Genomic DNA, 19,644 nt, shown 5'->3' with positions numbered 1-19,644 from the left:
AATCGATATTTATACTAAAAATTTTGTCACTCATATAATTTAAAGTTGATGGTAAAAAAAATACATTTGTTGATTTGAGACGAATCGATTGATGCAAGAAAGGTGAAGATTCCTTTCTTCAAAACAAATATATATTGAGCTATAATATAAATACATTGCCTTGAAGATTACGGAAGTATTGGAAATTTAAATAATTTGATAAATATGGTTTAAACAGAAAAAGTTTTTTTATTAGCATAATTCAAAGTTCATACAAGAATAGAAAAGACTCCTTGATTCGAGACGTTTTAATTGACCAATTTGTATTTTGTTATTTGGATTTCCTCTATGATAAAGGAAACATTTGCTGATTAATTTTAATGAGGAAGCAAAGTGCTCATCAAATGAGCACCATCAAGGTGTAATTACAATCAAAGTGGAAACACCCGAGATCGAATTCAAAGCTATTTTTTTTTAATCGACGGAAGTCGCTCGGAAGTTTGAGCGTGCCTAGGGCGCGCAACTGTTGGTTCTCGCGCTTCGCGCACAATAATATCTTTATCTCACGCTTCGCGCTCGATAATGTATATACCTCGAGCTACGCGCCCGATCTTTGTGCACAGCCTTTTTATAAATAAAGGTAAAAGCATCGACAACAGTAATTTGGTGATTGTGAATTCTCTTTTGTTAAAGCTCCTTCGGCCTTAACGAACACAACTCATCACGTGTCTCGTGCTTCGCACTCGAGTTTATGTTATGATAATCTTGTCGGGCATTTAAAAATCAAAATTTTTCTTTTGCCTTTTTTTCATATCGTCCGATGTTTGGCTTCAAAGGTTCATTTTCATGTGTTTTTTGAAATTTTGTAAATTCCATAGCCCTGGTCATTTTTGGTTTTATGAAAAAAGTCATTAGGATAAATTGTTCGACTTTTTTAATACTATGAATAACCGTAAAAAGAATTTTTTAATTTTGAAAAAAGTGGTCTCGAAAATATTCAAAATGTGCCCACTTTTTGAATTTTTATCCAATCTGGCTGTCTAACGGACCTGAATTTAGTTTAGGACACTAAACGAGTGTACTAAAGGCCAATCTAATAGAATATTTTTTCAAAAGTTATTGTGGAAACAGACGGACACATTCATAAAAACCTGTTTTTTCGGATTCAGGGGGTGTCAAAACGTGGACCTTAGGAAAAAACTGGGTGAGGGGGGGGGGGGGGGGGGGGGGGCAAATTTTGCACAGATCTAATACCTTCTCTGATGAGAATGTAAAAAATAAAAATATGCTTTTGAGCGGAAGTTAAATCAAAAATTATTTTTAGATTTTTGAATTTTTAGGATATGCGTTTTTCAACAAATTCGGGTCTCCAAATCACAAATCATGTATAGCTCTGCATTTTAAAAACTTTAGAAAACCATTTTAACCATGAACTTCACTCATCCAACAATAAAGTCACCAAGTTTCATCAAAATGACTACTCTCTAATTTTTTCATGTAGTCCGGTCAGTTTGGGCGTGAAAATCTCAAAGAAAAAAAGTGGCACAAAAAAACAGTAAATGCTATGCGAATGTGTCTTTATGTTTGCGTCGATTGCATGCTCAGTGAGTATTGTGTAAAAATGTAGTGAGGAACTGTCATCCTTTATTCGCCGAAAAGCACCGAAATAATGCGCTTCAAGATCATAGGTCAATTTTGACAAGCTCCTATATTGTCTAATTTGAGTAGAAAATTTCGATTTTTTTATTTATTCTTCAAAGCCTTGACAACTTTTACCTTTTACAGAAATTTAATATTTTCATAAACGTGGCTATAAAGTTGTTGACAAGAAAAAAAATTATCTTCAATACTATTGCACCTACCGCAACGAGCCAAACCTGTTAATGTTTGCAATATGATAAGTATTAACACCATATAAATAGATTGCAAAAAAAAACAATGTTTAATAGAAATAATAAGTATTTTAAATGCTGGCATATTTTATGTAAAATACAATAGCTCCTTTGTGTAAGCGATAGTGTCGCCTCTTTCGTTTGCCACTCTGCGGGGTTTTGAAAGCAGGGTCGATTCTACTCTGGGCGCACTCTAAGTGCACATGTTTTCAACTATCTGGATAATATGAAACTAAAATTACACATATTAATACGCAATAAAATAATAAGAAATAATTTAAAAAAAGGCATTTTTGAATTTTTGAAATTAGATTGAAAAATATTTTAGGATACGTGAAAATAGAAAATAAATATTTTTTGTAATAAAAATCAATAATAATTTGTAGGGCTATGCATTTCTTGCAAAGTTTTCTAAATATTTAATACTCAGCATGGTTTAGATTGACAGTGCAGCAGCAATTTAATAGGTACTCGTTTCGAACTTGACCTGCTCCTTTGTTAAAGCTGAAAGATCGTCAGATTCCCAAATTGCCACATTCTTATCGTAATCTTATTGCATTTCTACAGATGTCTCTGTCATATTCCATTGTTAATGATTAATATTTCAGTTTAGATTCTAGATATTGGTATTAAAACTGTGTTAGTATTTGGATTCTATTGAGCTATTCATATAATTAATATTATTGCATCAATTGGAATTAATGATCAATTATTATTCCTTTAATTTTCAATAAGTAGTGACTTAGTGTCTTATTTCAGTTAAAAATAATGATTAGCAATGTAATTTTTGTTAATAATTATGGACTAATTATTAAGTAGTACTTATTAATTTTTAATAAATTACTCTATTGCTTTAATAATACATAATTAATTATTAGATATGTATTGTTTTAATAATTATAACAATAATAATGATTTAATAAATTTATAATTATAAAAATTTCATAATTAATACAACATGAAACATTTTACACTTTAATTATTGTTATTATGATTAATTATCATTAAATATTTATTAAATACTATTTATTTAAAGAATTTCAACGATCCTGATAAAAGATCACTCGAAAAGATAATGGTAAATAAAATTATTTGATATTTAAATGAAAGTTTCAATATACATGACCTATTTACTAGTTACTACTTAATAATTAGGATGAGGCACTGACGAAGAAATTTAAACCAAACCTAAAGGCGTTACGAGGAAGTAGTATTTTTAATAGTACCAGTAACAAATGAAGCGTACGAAGAATAGTATTCTTATATTGAAGAAGGAAAAGAGTTCACAAATCCTGTCCCATCTCATATTATGTTTATCGGCAGGTATAAAGAGCAAAGCATGCCCCTTTAATTTATTATTATATTATTCATGAAACAGTGAGAGGAGCACTCCATAAATGGCCGTGGGCCTAGTTTAGGAATCAAATAAATCGGACCATCCGGCTAGCAGTACGCGTGTATAGCGAACAATGTTCGAGTTCGAAAAGGTTAATAATTAATCATTTACTAAGTATAAAAGAAAAAAAATCCCCTCCATAAAAATATAATTATTAAGAACAATGCAAAGTGCAGATGTATTATGTGCGCGCTATACAGCCCTGAACTGAGGAACCAGAAGCTGCGTGCTACTGTGTTTCAAAGCCCGCCTGCTTCTTTGAATGTACCGCTACGCTTCAATGAAACAAGTATCCTCACTTTTTCATTATTAATCGAACGTTTTTATATGGTGTTAATTCTTATCCTTTTGCAAACATTAACAGCTTTGGCTCGTTGCGGTAGGGGTATTGAAGATAATTTTTTTTCTTGGAAACTACTTTATAGCCACGCTTATGAAAATATTTAATTTTTGAAAAAGATAGACGTGTTTAAGGCTTTGAAGAATAAATAAAAAAAAAAATCGAAATTTTCTAGGCAAATTTGACGATACAGGAGCTTCTCAAAGTTGACCTATGTTCTCGACGTGCATTATTTCGGTGCGTTTCGGCAAATAAATGATGACAGCTCGTCACCACATTTTTGCACAATAACCATTAAGCATGCAGTCGGCGAAAAAATAAAGATACAATGGCATAGAATATACAGTTTTTTTGTACCATTTTTTTTCTCCGAGATATTCACACCCAAACTGACCGGACTACATGAAAAAATTAGAGAGTAGACCTCCCGACAACAAGTATTCTTTTAGCTCCGATGAATGTCTAAAATAATAATAATGTGTGGTTAGTATTTAAACTATAAATTGTGTAAAAATCTGTAGATGTCCTTTTAAAAAATAAGGGAAAACGGTTCCTGCTGGTTTAAATCGAATTTTAGGTAATATTAACTTTGTAATAAATATTTTGTACAGAAGTATTGCATCAGTGTGCTTGGTAACTTAATAGTGATGCAAATATATGTCTTTAGAATGAAGTTGTTGAACAAACTGAATTTGCAAATAAAACGTAACAATTCTGTCTTGAATTAAATTCTGAAGAACTAAGACTGATCTTTCATGGAAAATTAGAAATTTGGAAAATTATAATTATAACTTACCAAAGTTATTCCTTCGAAAGAGTAAATAACAGTGCCAAAAAACAGAGGAATGTTTTTCCAGTCTGCTACATATCTTCTTTCACTGATTGGTGGGAGATTGTGGGACATAATATACATAGTAGCCATGTAACCAGCAAGAACCAAAAAGTTTGCTATCGACGAGATTGGCACCAGGTATTTTAAATTTCGAATCCAAGTGCTCAGAACTATTGGCACTAGAACAATAGCCATATGCAGTTGAACACTCATCTCCCAACCGTAGACATCCAGCACCTGCAAAAAAATTTATTCAGCCTGTCAATGAAAAAAAAAACACGATACTCAAAAAAGAAAAATATTTAACTTAAAAAATCTGGCTACTTTCTCACCTGCTTCATATTTGTTGAAATAAAGACAAAATAGACACAGCAAAATCCGAGTTGCGTAACACATAGAAAGACATTAACTAATTTTCTGCAAAGATACAAAATAATCGTAAAGTAAAGGCGAATTTGTTAGAAAAAATGCATAGACGAGTCGAAGATTTTCTCCTGGGATTCAATGAAATTGGAATAATTCAATTTAATATGATATAAATTTAAAATTATATTTAGCCAAGAAAAACATGAAGTTTATTGGATCATATGTGTAATAAAACCCATTATTTTTCCACAAAGTTTGGAGAAATTGGTTACTCATACACCATTGTGGAGTGAATAAAAAAATAACACAATGCATGAGACTAAAATGCGTTTGTCTCATTCACCGTTGAGACGAACTTGTAACAGAATTTTTTATTGAGGACGTAGATCATTAGTTATGAGATCAAGGGTAAAACAATTTTATCAATTTTAACAATAGCCTCAAATTTTTAAATAATTGTTAAAATTTAAATCTTCTCGGAATTTTTCATTAAATAATTAAATAGTTTGAACCTCAAACAAATAGAAACCTTCGTTATAAAAAACTTGGTATTGCGTAGTAAAAATAAAAAAACACTACAAGGTCTCTATTTTTTTTTAAATTCTATAATTTTGTCACTTTTTTCATGGAATAGAATTTAATTTTGTTTACATGTTTATAATAATTTATCAACAGATTTGCACTCGAACAACTTTCTTTCGATCGCATACAAAATCTATCCTGAATTCAGAGTGTTTACTGTTCTTATAATAACAAACTTAACAAGATTAGTAGTTGTTTAATGCTGAACATTTTAGTTAGTTTTAGTACGGGTTTCATCAAAATATTAGGACTCCAAATTGAGTGGAAAAATTCGGCACATTATCATAGCGCTTTATCATTTTAACTCTTGTAACTTTATGCAAATATGCTGATGTGTAATTCAATTTATTCTAACCTCATGAATACTGAATATTTCCTTAATGGTATAGGGCCTGTTGCAAAACATAGTTCCACTGTCCCAGCGAAGCCGGGTTTCGTTTGAAGGCAATCTCCCACTCTTCTTTTAACTTCATCATTGCACCTCAACTGAAAATATAAATAAATCAGAAGATCTAAAGATATATTAAGCCAATTTATTTTAAAAATAAATAAAATAGCGTGTTATTATACGACAGTCTGACTTTGTATTTTGTTTAAAAAAAGTACAATTTGATTAATTTTTATTTATAGTTTAATTGAGAACAGGGCCTCAGTGACCTGCCCAATAAAGAATTAAGGTAATCAATACAATAACATTTATGGAGGAGAAATTAACATTATAATATTATTATAACATTATAGTTTTAAAAACCGCAAACTCTAACGTGCCAAACACAGCAGGCTTATATGCCTTTTTTTCAATTTTCAAATTTCAACGGTTTGTTTAATTTGCCTCAAGGAACTCAAGCTTAAGTGGATCATGGCTTAAAGTCATGTAGTACTTATTCGATTCCTAACTTACTGGAATTTTTTGTCCGAAAACTCCTATCCATACAAAATGAGATACCGCATTAAAGGTTTTAGAAATTTCAGAAAAGCCACTAAAGAGGGTTTATCTGTTCCTAAATTTGTATAATTAACAAAAATTATTTTTGAATTAAAAAAAAATGATAAACAGAACCGGCTAAATCTTCATTAATGCCATTTATTTAATTTCCTAAACTTTCAACACTAAATCTTATTTCGTGTGGATAGGGGATTGGTGAATGAATGTTGGTAAGGTAGGAATCAGTTTAATTTTAAAAATTAAATTTGTTTACTCCGACCCCCTACTTTCATCCCAATGCCCAAAAATGTCATCTCATTCAAATTTGATTAAAATCGGTTAATATTAACCCGTGTCCCGCTAATACCGTACGTTTCTCATGGATTTAATTATTTAAGGTGAGAAAAAGGCAAGTTCTTTGTACATGTAGAAACATGTACACTTGTAACACTTCAGGAAATAAGAGTCAATCATAACACAGGCACACAAGTAAATGAAAATGACATGGCATTGAACTAGACCAACCTAGACCGAATCCATTTCAAATCAGGTAATTGAAATCGCAGAACCTCTCGGGGACGAAATATTTTTTTCCTTAAAACTCTATAACTGTTGATCTAATTGAGATATTTATTAGTTTTTAAATTTATAAAATCGATTTTCTCAAAAAACCCACCTTTAAATTTTCTGCCAATTTTTTTTTTATCTTGTACTTTGATCATGAAGATATTTTGTAAGTTTGTTGCTTGTTAAATAACTTTTGTAGTTAGGAGAATTCTTTTTTCTTTCAATCGAGTCTTCTGTTGTTTTCTTGGAAACATTGATAGATATAAAAAAATGTTAAGATGAAAGTTTGCACGTCTAAAAAAGTTCTATGAAAAATGTCTATTGTTTTTTTGCAATATTTGTCATAGCTTAAAAGGAAAATTTAAAAATTACGTTATTAGAAAAAAATGGTCTTGGCTTTAAAAATGGTTTAGTCCGCATAGTACTGATAAGACGCTATTAGTAGAAGCTTTTCAAATATATCAGAAGAATAAAAAGATGGGGTTTTCCAGAAAAGATATTTTTCACGTATTCAAAATTTGAAGAAAATAATAAAGATTTTCTTAAAACCCCCCCTTTTTTTTCTTCTTAATATTTTCGAAAATAATCTACGAGTAAAAGAAAGGCATTTTAACAAACTCATGCGGGTTAAACCATTTTTGAGACCGGGATAATTTTTTTTTCTTCAAAATGTAATTTTTGAATTTTTCTCTCAAACTACGAAAAATATCGCAGAAGAACAAAAGACATTTTTTACCGAACTTTGTTCGACGTTCAAACTTTTATATTAACATTTTTTTGTATGTGTAATTGTTTCCAAGAAAAAGCAGAACATTCGGTAGTAAGAAGAAAGAATTCTTCTGCCCAGGAAACAAAAATCCATTCACTTCTGTTGAATGGGTTTCGAAGGCTTTTGAATTGCGTATCTGTCACTAAAATTCCAAAATTGCCGCCAAATTGTTTTTTAAAGACTTTTAGTCGTTATAAATTTGTTGAATAACTTATAGGGGATGGTGGGGCGAGACGGTCCACAAAATCTTTGAGGCTAATAAAGTTGTAACCTGTAAGAACTTGCAGGAACAAATATTAATTAAAATTTTCTTCAATCTATGATTTACAAGTTGCACATGTGTTTTTCTAAATAGAGCGAAATCATTTTTCAGAAATTAAGTATTAAGTACTGTATGTTGGTTGGGGCGATATGGAACACGCGGTGGGTAAAATAGAACGCATGGTGGGGCGGTATGGAACAATTGGAATATCAATTTTAATTTGTAACATTTTTTGAAAATTAAAAAAAAGTAAGCGACAAATCAAAATGTATGCCATGAAACACCAACTGGAAGAGATATATTAAAATACGTATTTTATGCAGGAAATAACCTACTAACAATCTTCCTTTTATAATTTCGCATTTTAATAACTTAAATCATGTACTTTATCACTTTTTATTTGTCACAAATATCTCGCAACTGTCCCAACCGGCGACAGGCTACATTGACAGTGACTGACAGTGACTGCGACAGGTTAAATTCGCGGATATTCCGGTGTTCCATTCCGCCCCATTCAGCTTGTTGCATCTCGCCCCCAATGACAATTTCATTTGAAATCCGTAATTTACTTTTATAAATAATTTATAATTAAATCTAATGCCAAGAAAAGAAAATTTAAACATCATTTTTTGAAATTATTGTAAGGGAAAATGGGATAAGAACATTATTAGTACATTATTTTCTCACGAAAATCACACCATTCCTGAGTTCTGAAGTACTAAAAATTTGCACTTACTTTCTGATACAATTGACATAAAATATCAATTCTGTTTGCACTTACCTCAACTCATTATACTTATTTTTATTTAATAAATTAATATCAAACTTGAAGTGTGAACATTTTTCCCGATATAGTAGCGTTCTATTTTACCCGCCTGTTCCGTCGCGCCCCACCGTCCCCTTGACCTGCGCATGATTTCTTTTAATCTTTCGGTAATTTATAAATGTAAAAAATCGTGTGAAATATGGAAGCTTAACCCCAAAAAAGTCGGTCTCATTCAAATAGAAGGAAACCGATTCAATCTAACCTTGCTTGAAATGGTCATTGCAGTACATGGCAGATTCGAAGCTGCTTGAGAAAATGACCGATTCACATAGTCGCAAACCAATTTTGTTTTAACTTTCTGAATCTGCAAATGACAGATACGCAATTCACAGAGTCGTCTTTTCAATGGATTCTTATTTCCTGGGTGCCCAGGAAACAAAAATCCATTCATTTCTGTTGAATGAGTTTCGAAGACTTTTGAATTGCGTATCTGTCATCGATTTATTTTTTGAAGACTTTTAGTCGTTATATTTTTTAAACTTATATCCCCTTAAAGAGTAATAACTGAAATAGCAAATGGAATCTAGTAGACCTGCGCATGATTTCTTTTAATCTTTCGATAATTTGTAAATTAAAAAAATTGTGTAAAATATGGCAGCTTAACCCCAAAAAAGTCGGTCTCGTTCAAAAAGATGGAAACCGATTCAATATAACCTTGCTTGAAATGGTCATTGCAGCACATGGCAGATTCGAAGCTGCTTGAGAAAATTACCGATTGACTTAGTCACAAACCGATTCTGTTTTAACTTTCTGAATCTACAAATGACAGATATACAATTCACAGAGTCGTCTTTTCAATGGATTCTTTTTTCCTGCTTGGGTACGAAAAATTATTTAGCAAGCATGAAACTTATAAGAAATCTTCATTATCAAAGTACACGTCCAAAAAATAAAAATTGGCCGAAAATTTAAAGTTAGGTTTTTTCGAAAAAATCGATTTAATAAATTTAAAAAACAATAAATATCTCAATTAGATCAAAAGCTTTAGAGGTTCAATTTCCTCTAAAAATCAACATATTTCGTCCCCGAAAAATTCTGCGATTTCAAGTGTAGGACCCTGTCTGGTTTGAAATGGAATGTTTTTGTGGTCGCTGAATCCGAATCTAGTATGAGATTTGCTCTATCGCATCAGGTTTCTGATAAAATGAGCCTTTTTGGTCATTTTTTAAAAACAATATAGAGTGCGAATTTGACAGTCTAGAAACTTCTAGTAGGGCTCAAATTAAAGATTGAATCTTTTTTAGGGTTTTTATATTGGAAAAATTATTTGCTTTGTCTAACACTTTTTATGACCCAGGCGCACATTGGGACAAAATAAACGTCCGTGGAAAAATTGATTTTCCGTAGACAATTATTGTCCGCTTTAAACTTTCTTTAAAAATAAAAGCCAATAAAATTTCGCATCGATTTGTCATAACCGATTTGTAAATTTTTTTAAATTTATGTAATAACAAAAATGAAAACAAATTTACTTTTGTACTATACCGGTTTGTAAAATTGCTTTGATTTAATAAAAAAATACCTAGAAAACTAAAAGCAACTATCAAGAAAAGATGTCCAATAGCAATTCAAATGTTAAAAGATTAATTGAATTTGTTATAAACAAATAAGTGAATGAAAATTGTTTCGTGGGGATTGGCGACGATTGGGCACTTGCATCGCAAAAAATTTGAATAATTTATGGATAAAAAGAGTATTTTAATTGAATTAATAAGAGCTAATAAATAATTGGTTATTTTACCAAACAAAAAGTTGATAATTATTTAAACTACCTTAATTAACAAATTCACTATTTGGCTATTTTTGGAGATATAAACTGGATTTTTCGATGCAATTAACTGTAAGTAACTAATTGTTTATACAAATTTGTATCATTTTATGCATTTATAAATTAAAAGCCACTTTTTCTCGGAATTGAGAACTAGTTATTTAGAAATGATTTTTGCTATGAATTGATCACATTTGATAATTCTTTAATCAAACTTAATGATCAAATGCATTATTTGGCAATTTTTGCAGAAGTTAAGCTTGTTTTCTTGTGTGTAATCAACTGTTAATAAAACTTTTTTAAACTGCTTTTGATAGTTCGATAACGATACACTTTTTTTTATTAACTTAAAGTGAAAATCTATTATAATATATTGTAATGCATTTGTTAAATATGTTTGGTTAAGCAATCAATAAATGTTATAGCTTCATAGCAAAAAATCATTGCTAAATAACTGGCTGTTAATTCTTTGAAAAAGCGGTATTTTATTTATAAATATATTAAATGATAAAAATATGTTTAAACAATTGTTGTTTACAATAAAAAATTGTTTACTGTTATCAAAATGATCATTAAAATTTAGAAGTTAATTATTCACAGTTCATTGAATCGAATAAATCAAGTTTGTACCTGAAGAAGTACCCAAATAGTGTATTTGTTAATTAAGGTAATTTAATAAATTATTAATTTTTATTCAATGGCCAAATGTTATACTTAGGTTTTATTTCCAAATAATATGTGATCTATTCCTTAGAAAAAACTTTATTTATTCCATCAAAAATACCTGATATGGATATTTCTTTATAAAACTTGCTTTTAAATAACAAATTAATTTATTAAATTTTATTAATTTAACTAGAAAACTCTTTTTGTCCATAAATTGTTCAAATTTAAGTGCGAAACAAGTGACGAATCGCCGCCAATCCCCATGAAACCCTTCGCATTCACTTATTTATTTATAATAACTTCAATACATTTTTAAACATTTTCATTGCTATTGGAAATCTTTTTTGGATAGTTGCTTTCAGTTTTCTAGGTATTTTTGATTGAATCAAAGCATTTTTAAAAAACCGTTATAGTTAAAAAAAGACACGATTTTTTTCTTTAATTTTTGTTATTACATAAACAAAAATTTAAAAACAAGCCATTGTAGTTCGATGCGAAATTTTATTAGCTTTCATTAAAAAAAAACTTAAACTCTGCTAATGTTTTCTGAAATTCGTGCGCGCGCAGCCGAAACCTGTCCCCACTCAAGATAGGCTAATTTTCTTAAAAGCCTGACATAATGGAGCATATCTGACGTCAGATTCGGATGCAGTGATCCCAAAAACATATAGATATGGTTGTGTGGTTCATTGGCCATGCTACCTTTACTTTTTTATGTAACTGTTATTTCTTAATATTGTAAAATTTGTAAACACTCTTACAAGGCCGAAATAACCCTTATACGGACTCACAAGAGGGTTTTTATTTTATAATATTGGAAATTAAGGGTAATTCTTATTCTCTGAACGTGAAAGCCAGGAAATTGCCGGGAATGTTAACACCGAAAAACCGCGAAGTTATTGGAAATGTGATTCACTGACCGGGATTTCTCTTTCGAATGTACTGACATGCAATTTTAAAGTAGTTAAAGATATTTTATTACTCTAATTCAGATTTGGAACTCGGAATTCGTGAAAAAATCAGAATTCTCACTTGGAATGGGGAATTTCAGTAACGAAATATACGCAGAAACGATTGGTTGTAAAATTTGGTATTGTAATTTTTATTTTTACCAGAGTTCGATGGCAGGCTACAAGGTAGTAGTCGAAAAAATAGTATTGCTGCCACAGCAATACGAAGAAATATTTTTTCCATGTCAATTATAAAAGTATTCGAAACTTAATATTTGCAATTTAGAGTTGGAGAGACTAATTTTTTCGATAGCAAATTGAAGTCAGCAAAAACAGATATTTAAAAAAGAAGTAATAAAAGCGCAATCACATTAACTACCAATTTAAATAACGTCAGTCGCAAAATAGATTAGAAAAATTAACATTCTCAGTAGGAAGTTGCAATGAGATAAAAAATACTTCAATGCTTTACAAAAATTCTCATTTAAAGTAGGAAATTTACTGCCGAATTACGTCACATGAGTCAAAGTGTATAAGGACGATGAAATTCCTCAATTTTATCATTGATTTCACAACAGAAAAAAGTCTCCGTGCTGCTGTTCCGGAGTGTCGAGTTAGATTCCTGTCAACGTTGTTTTTTTAAACGATTTTTTTTGTTTCAGCTTAGAATATAATATTAATGTCTAATTGTATGTTTAATGTGATTTAATCATTGATTATTATTTTCTATTAAACTTTGGGCCGATTTCACCAGCTCTGATTAAATCGTTAATCATTGATTAACCTTATTTAATCAATACTTTGCGTTACACCATTCTTTTAATCATAATTAGGGGAAGATAATCATGGGTTAACTTAAACGCCCAATAATGGCTAGGTATGGAGTTTAATCAGTGATTAAAGTAACATAACCCCGAAATTGAAGTGCAAGTTCAATGAGTGCAGTATACAGGAAGGAAATATGGCTCTGTTTTACAATGATATTTTATCCTCCTCTGATGATGATGAAATGCTTAACCACGTTCAGAGAAGGCCACGAATATTCAGACACAATTGCCACTTCTCTTATATTACACTTGCCACTGAAAACACTCGTAACCTCAAACTTTGGGAATCTCATCATATGCTAATATAGCACCGAGTGTTCATGAAGAATTTCATTCTAACCAATCAAAGTTGCCGTTACAACAGAGAGACTTAGAAACTAGACCTGGTTACGAATAAAGTATATGATTAGCTAACCAGAGGTTGAAAATGCTTGGTAGAACGCATCGCTGGTTAACGCTGATTTAATCATTGATTAAAAAATAATCATGATTAGTTAATCATGGATTTAATCAGAGTTGGTGAAATTGGCCCTTACGAACTTTACAATTAATATTCGCAATAGTATTTTTTGCAATACTCCCTCTATATCCTAAATTGGAATTTTCTCATGGTAGGAATACATATTTTGAAATCAAGTTTTACGACCAAAAATTTCTCAGCGCATACTTTTGAAAAATGAGAGAGGGGATTAGCGTAATGAATTATAATTTTGAACAGAGAATTTTGTGAAGCAATAAAAGTTTAATTTTAGGTTCATTTTCGAACAGCAAATTTCGTTAAGAATTATAATTTTTTCTTTAGGACAGGAATATTCCGCAAAGAATTATAATTTGACTTAAAAATGGGAATTTTCGAAATGGAACAGGTTTGTTGCGAGTAAATCTAATTATAAATTTTCAATAAATTTATTTGAAGTTTGATAAACACGCTGCAAACAATTAAAAACTACAATTCTCCGAAGGCAGATAATTTTTATCACTAGGCGGATAAAAATCATTAGTCGTCGGATAATTATTTGCAACGTTTTTATCCAAGTTTAGATAAATAATATCTCTTGAATTTACCGTATTGGTACAGGGATTTTTTGTAAAGGAATTATAATAGTGAGTTTGTTCGGCGAATATACATGAGTGAAATATAAAAAAAAAAAACTTCCCACAAAGAATTGTAATATTTACTTTGGAACATGGTATTTCGTAAATAATTGCAATTTGACATGGAACAGGTAATTTTTCACTTAGAACGTAAAATTTTGGAAAATAATTTTAATTCTGATTTATAGAAAGGAAATTAACAAAAGCAATCCCCATTTCTCATCAGATTTGGTAAATTTCTTGATCAAAATCAGAATTTGCTTGAATTTAAAAATCCTTTTTTTGTGCAAGTGAAAATGTGCCACAAGTTTAAACTCCCCTCTCTCAATTTTTAGAAAAAGGAAGCTACTATATTTCTGATTTAGATATAATGAAAAATTTTGTTTTATATAAATTATATTATAATTATATTACAATTCTGCGTTGGAAAAGGAAAATTAAGGCAATAAATTTAATTCAGTCTTGCAACAGGAAATTTCCGTAAATAATTATAATTTTGACTTTTGAAAACAGGGAATTTCTGTCAAGAATTATAATTTTCACTTTGGAACGAGCGATTTTTATAAATAATTGTAATTTGACCTTAGAACAGTAAATTTCCGTAAAGCATTAATTATTTGACCTAAAACAGTGCATTTTTAAAAATAATTTATATTCTGATTTAGAAGAAGAGAATTAAAAAAAAAACTGTTCAAATTCAGAACTATTATTCTTTTACGAAATTATGTGTTCCAAATCAGAATTGTAAAATTTATGACAAAAGTGATCCGATGTGCCAACTCAGAATTGACTGAAATTCCCTGTTCCAAATCAGAAAACTTTTAAATCTTTTTAGACGTTTCGATATCTCATGAAATATTTTAAAATCGTGTTTGAAATCATTTAAATCTTTTGAACTTTTTTTAAATTGAATAGAAAAGATTAAGAATTGACCGTGAGAAAATCGGGAAATGACCGGATATTTAAAATTATCTATCGGTTAGACACCCTGCACCTTGTTTGGGACAGGGGTTAATTTTACCAAATTTACCCAACTTTCCTCAAATTTGAAGATCATTATTTTGCGCATTCGAGCAAAACTAGACTTAAAAAAAAATAACCGCCCTAGTATGGCATGGCATTAATAGAAGATATAGGTTTTTAAAATATTTCGCCTCAATGACAGTATTTAAATATGAAATTAATATTTAATATGCTGCGAATTCGAAATCTAACTCAAAAGGTAAATTTGAAAAGTTGCACAATGCAAATATTATTACTACGTGAAATTCACCAGGTATTAATTGATGTTTTTTTACGAGTCGCGATATGATAGGACGTAGGTCATGTATGGATTATTGGTTGGTCAATACGCCAATATATTGTTAGTCAGCTTTTTGTGTTCTATGAATTTGTTCAATTTAGATTTCTTAGAAATGTCACTTTCTATGGTGACAGTGCTTATTCGAGATGAAGAAATAAAGAAGATACTGTTTAATGTTGATGAAAGTAATATTAGTTAAAATGAAATTATGGCCAATTGAGTAACCCTACCGTACCCATTTAGTAAGGACTTAACCCAGGGCCCAGTGAGCGGAGATTGTTAATTTTATTTTATAGTACTGTCTAGTACCTACTTCTGGAGATTATTGGCATAACGCCACCCGAAGTTGCAATTGTTAAGATGAACGGGTGCGATGCATTACGAGGCAGTCTACGTACAAGAATATGTTGCGCGTGAACGCAGATGACTCCCAGAAAGATTGTGAGTGGTGGTGCAAGCAATAATCCAGCATTTTTGAACGCATCGCCCAGTGCAAAGATTCCTGATCCGACGTTACCTTTGAAGAGATGCATTAACGTCTCCACGTACCTAGACGAAAAAAGATTTATTTACTCTTATTTTCAAATTTTTTCTAGGGTTTATAGACGCATTTAGGGCACGCGGAGAAAAATGGATGTTTAAACGTAGCACCTTGATGTTCAGGTTTAACAAATTTTATGTTCAACCATATGACAGCAATTTATCCTAGATGTACAAAGTTAATATCTGTAGATACCCAAGAGAGAGAGAGAGAGAGAGAGAGAGAGAGAGAGAGACAGAGAGAGAGATGTTACTCTATAACACCTAAAATTTTCAACTGAAATATCCGAAATATTACATGTATGGTTATTTCAAATAACGGCTGTAAATATTTTAGGAGTTTACTTATTTCTGATCATTTAATGAATTAATTGATAGTTCACTTATGAATTTAAAACTAAACTTGAATACTTGTACGTGAAAGGAGACTATGTAAATGGTATAAAATGACGATCAGATGATACATTCAGTCAAGTTGAGATTATTTTTAATATTTCTAATAACAAATAAAAAATAAAAACGGGGTAAGTAAGCTGAGAACCAATGATCTGTAATTAACATTAAAATTTTCTAATATTTTAGGTTACTTGAACTCAAATTTCATATAAAATTTACAAATATTTTGTCAAGTGTATTCAAGACAATAAGACCTCAAATTTTAGAACCGTGTTTCGTCATGTAGACAGAAAGAATTCGTTATCTAATTTCAGTTAAAGATAGCTAATTTTCATTCTTTATAAATGTTCCAAAATTGTAATATTTCATAATTGCTATATAAAAAATATATAACCGTCAAATAAAGTCGTAGATGTTCGGCATGAATAACTTCATGTTAGGCTGTACAATCTTACCCTTTTAATATCTGGATTTAAACATACATTTTTCTCCGTGTAGAAAGCAGAATCTGTAAAAAATCTGAAACAATTTTTAAAATTATAATAATTTGATTGTAAATTATTATTTCATAAAATTAAATATGTGTGTAACCATTTTTACATTCTCACTCATGAGAGTGTAATATAATCGTCCAAATTTTCATCTCTGGTTTTTAACGGATCTTTACTTTTCCGCACTCACAGAATCCAAAAATCATAACATTTTATCGGTGTCTGTCAGTCAGCCAATCTATCTGTCTGTCTGTATATCTGTATGTCTGTATGTATGGTTACCTGAATGTTGTAGCCACGCTAACTTTTGAAGGATTTATCCAATCAAGTCAGCCTTTGATGCACTTCTCATAGTTCCCAAAATGAAGGCCAATATTGTTAAGCAGATATTTGCAAACAAATTAAAAAAATTTAGAGCATTTTCAAAATTTGGAAACAATTTTTTTCAAATTAAAAATTTTGTGTCAAAGTTTCTTATAGATGGGTAGAAGACTTGCAAATTATCCAAATACAATTTTTTATTTTGATGAAAATTAGAAAATTTATATACTTTTGAAAATTTCGAAAATGTTCAGAGAAATAAAAAATTTTTTTTTTCTAATAGATTAAAAAATTTCAATTCATCACTAGATATCAAATATATTTAGAAACTATATCAGATACATTTTACGATCAGACAAACATTCAAAAAACTTGAGCATTTTCAAAATTTGAATAAAAATTTTTTATGAGTTTTAGAAACTGTTTTCAAATTTTCTGATGCGTGTCAAAAAGAATTGCAAATTATCCTAATGACATTTTTAAATTCGACAAAACATCAAAAAGTTCTATGCCTTCCAACATTTTTAAAATTTTATAAAAAAAGGAAAAACATTTTTTTACTAGGTTCAGAAATATCAATTAAAATTTCTACTAGATGTAAAATATACGTTTTTCTAAACTATTATTATGAAATTTTTTGATTAGACAAAAGTTTCAAAAGTTGGATCACATTCAAAAATATGCAATTTTGATTTTTTAAGAGATCCATAAGTTTAAAACGTTATTTTTATAGTCGATTTTAACAAGATTTACAAATTATGTCGATAAAGTCTTTCAAGTGGACAAGAACTATCGAGTGTGAAGCGCAAGTTTCGTAATGAGAATGTAATCGTCGAAGCCGTAGGTGCTTTGAGAAACTTCTTTAAAATCAAATAGAAAAAGAGCAGTTATAATTTATGGCTGTAATTCTTCAGAAGTTTAAATCACAGTTTTCGATTTAAGTTATAGCATTTACAATATTTGAAAAAATTTACTTAAAGTGTACACATTCAACGTACGAAAACGAGCGCGAAGCGCGAGAGCGTACACCCGCGCTCAAACCTGGCGCGAAGCGCTGCGCGCCCTGCGTGCAATGAAAATGTGCCCGCGCAGCGGGCATATTTTTTATATAATAAAATTATTGTTTGTTTGGTTGACTTGCTGTATAGTTGATTTGAAAAAAAGCTTGGCCAAGATATCAACATTTTTATTAACCAAATGCTTTTGTCTAATCAACTAAAATGTATGATTGGCTCGTTTAATTAATTAAAAAAAATCTATTCACTTCAATGAAACATTTGGTTGTTTGAACTAAATGGGATTTTAACTGTACAAAATTAGGTTGAATCAAATAACCAAACTTATGACGAAATTTTCCAAATTTGATTAAAGAAATAGTTCAGATGACTCAATCATACTTATTTTTATCCCAATAATTCCTAATTCTTTAGTTAGTTTAATACAAATTTTATACCTAGATTCAACGAAACATTTTTCCGAATGTTCAAGTTCCTATTATATTTTTAACTAAGGATGTAGTTAATTTAAGAGTTGTTTTGAATTCGCATTGATTCCGTTTTCTTTTAGTATTATTTGTGAATAATTTTTAAGCTATTGGAAAATACATTATAATATTCGGAAAAATCCTTTCATTATATGTGGTTGTATATCTAATAATTATGAACAGAATATTTTCGGTTATATGATTATAATTTTCTTAAAATTATATTTTGCTATGCCTAACTTACTATCTCTTATTTTCTATATGAAGCTAATTTTTGTTAATCACAAAGTATATATATTTCATCCCACTCCACAAAAGCAAAGTTTGATGAAGTTTAAGAAGAATACTTTTCTTATTCTAAATAAGTAATCCATTACCCATGTGCGAATTTTCCATTGGGCCATAGTCGGGCCAACTTTCTCGGAGTTGGGCTAACTTTGCCAAACAGGCATTGGCCAACATACCGAAATGATAACTATCGCCCAACTCTGTTTGTCAACCATTGGCTACCATGGTTGGCCTAACCATGACTACTAGAAGTCAGCCCAACGGCGAAATTATAACTTTGGTCCGACTATGTTAGCCGACTATTGGTACACTATCCATTGCCAAAATCGGGCCAACTATGGCAATGACACGGGAAAAAAATATCCATTAAATTTTATAGAACTAATCTTATAGTAGAGGATACGATGGGTATAGTTTAATAAATATAATACAATCACTATACTGTTTATAATTGCACGCTATGAAAATTTTTATTCGCCTTGGGGTTCGGACCCTATAAGTTTCACATTCGTAATTCCTAAAGCCTAAACCCTCTCGGTTAACCTGGCTGGACGTATTAAAAAAATTTGAAATATAACCGATAGCTGTGCACGGCCGTCTGCAAACTTCTGTGAAGCATTCTATAAAGAATATTGCTACGCTCATAATAATATATGTAATAAGATTTCAGATTTTAGAAATATTACAAGTTATTATTGAATATTTTATGTTATTAAACAAAATTTAAACTAAATTCAAAAATATTTTAAGATATTATAAAAGATTCCAAAAAATCAATAT

At 30.2% G+C, this 19,644-nt stretch overlaps 1 protein-coding gene across 2 annotated transcripts in view; it reads right to left on the bottom strand.

The window, feature by feature from the left end:
* LOC117175937 (proton-coupled amino acid transporter 1) overlaps positions 1-19,644 on the bottom strand; it is a 54,516-nt gene that overhangs the window by 10,388 nt on the left and 24,484 nt on the right. For both annotated transcript variants that reach the window (XM_033365797.1, XM_033365798.1), the window contains exons 4-7: positions 15,744-15,894; positions 5,743-5,873; positions 4,772-4,856; positions 4,404-4,676 (exon numbers count right to left, since the gene is read on the bottom strand). In XM_033365797.1, coding sequence (XP_033221688.1) covers positions 4,404-4,676; positions 4,772-4,856; positions 5,743-5,873; positions 15,744-15,894 — 640 coding nt within the window. The remainder of the gene's footprint in view (positions 1-4,403; positions 4,677-4,771; positions 4,857-5,742; positions 5,874-15,743; positions 15,895-19,644) is intronic.

Source organism: Belonocnema kinseyi, chromosome 7 (genome assembly GCF_010883055.1).
Source record: "Belonocnema kinseyi isolate 2016_QV_RU_SX_M_011 chromosome 7, B_treatae_v1, whole genome shotgun sequence".
Classification (NCBI taxonomy): Eukaryota; Metazoa; Arthropoda; class Insecta; order Hymenoptera; family Cynipidae; genus Belonocnema; species Belonocnema kinseyi.
The sequence above is the reverse complement of the archived record's forward strand: the minus strand, read 5'-3'. Positions and strand labels throughout refer to the sequence as shown.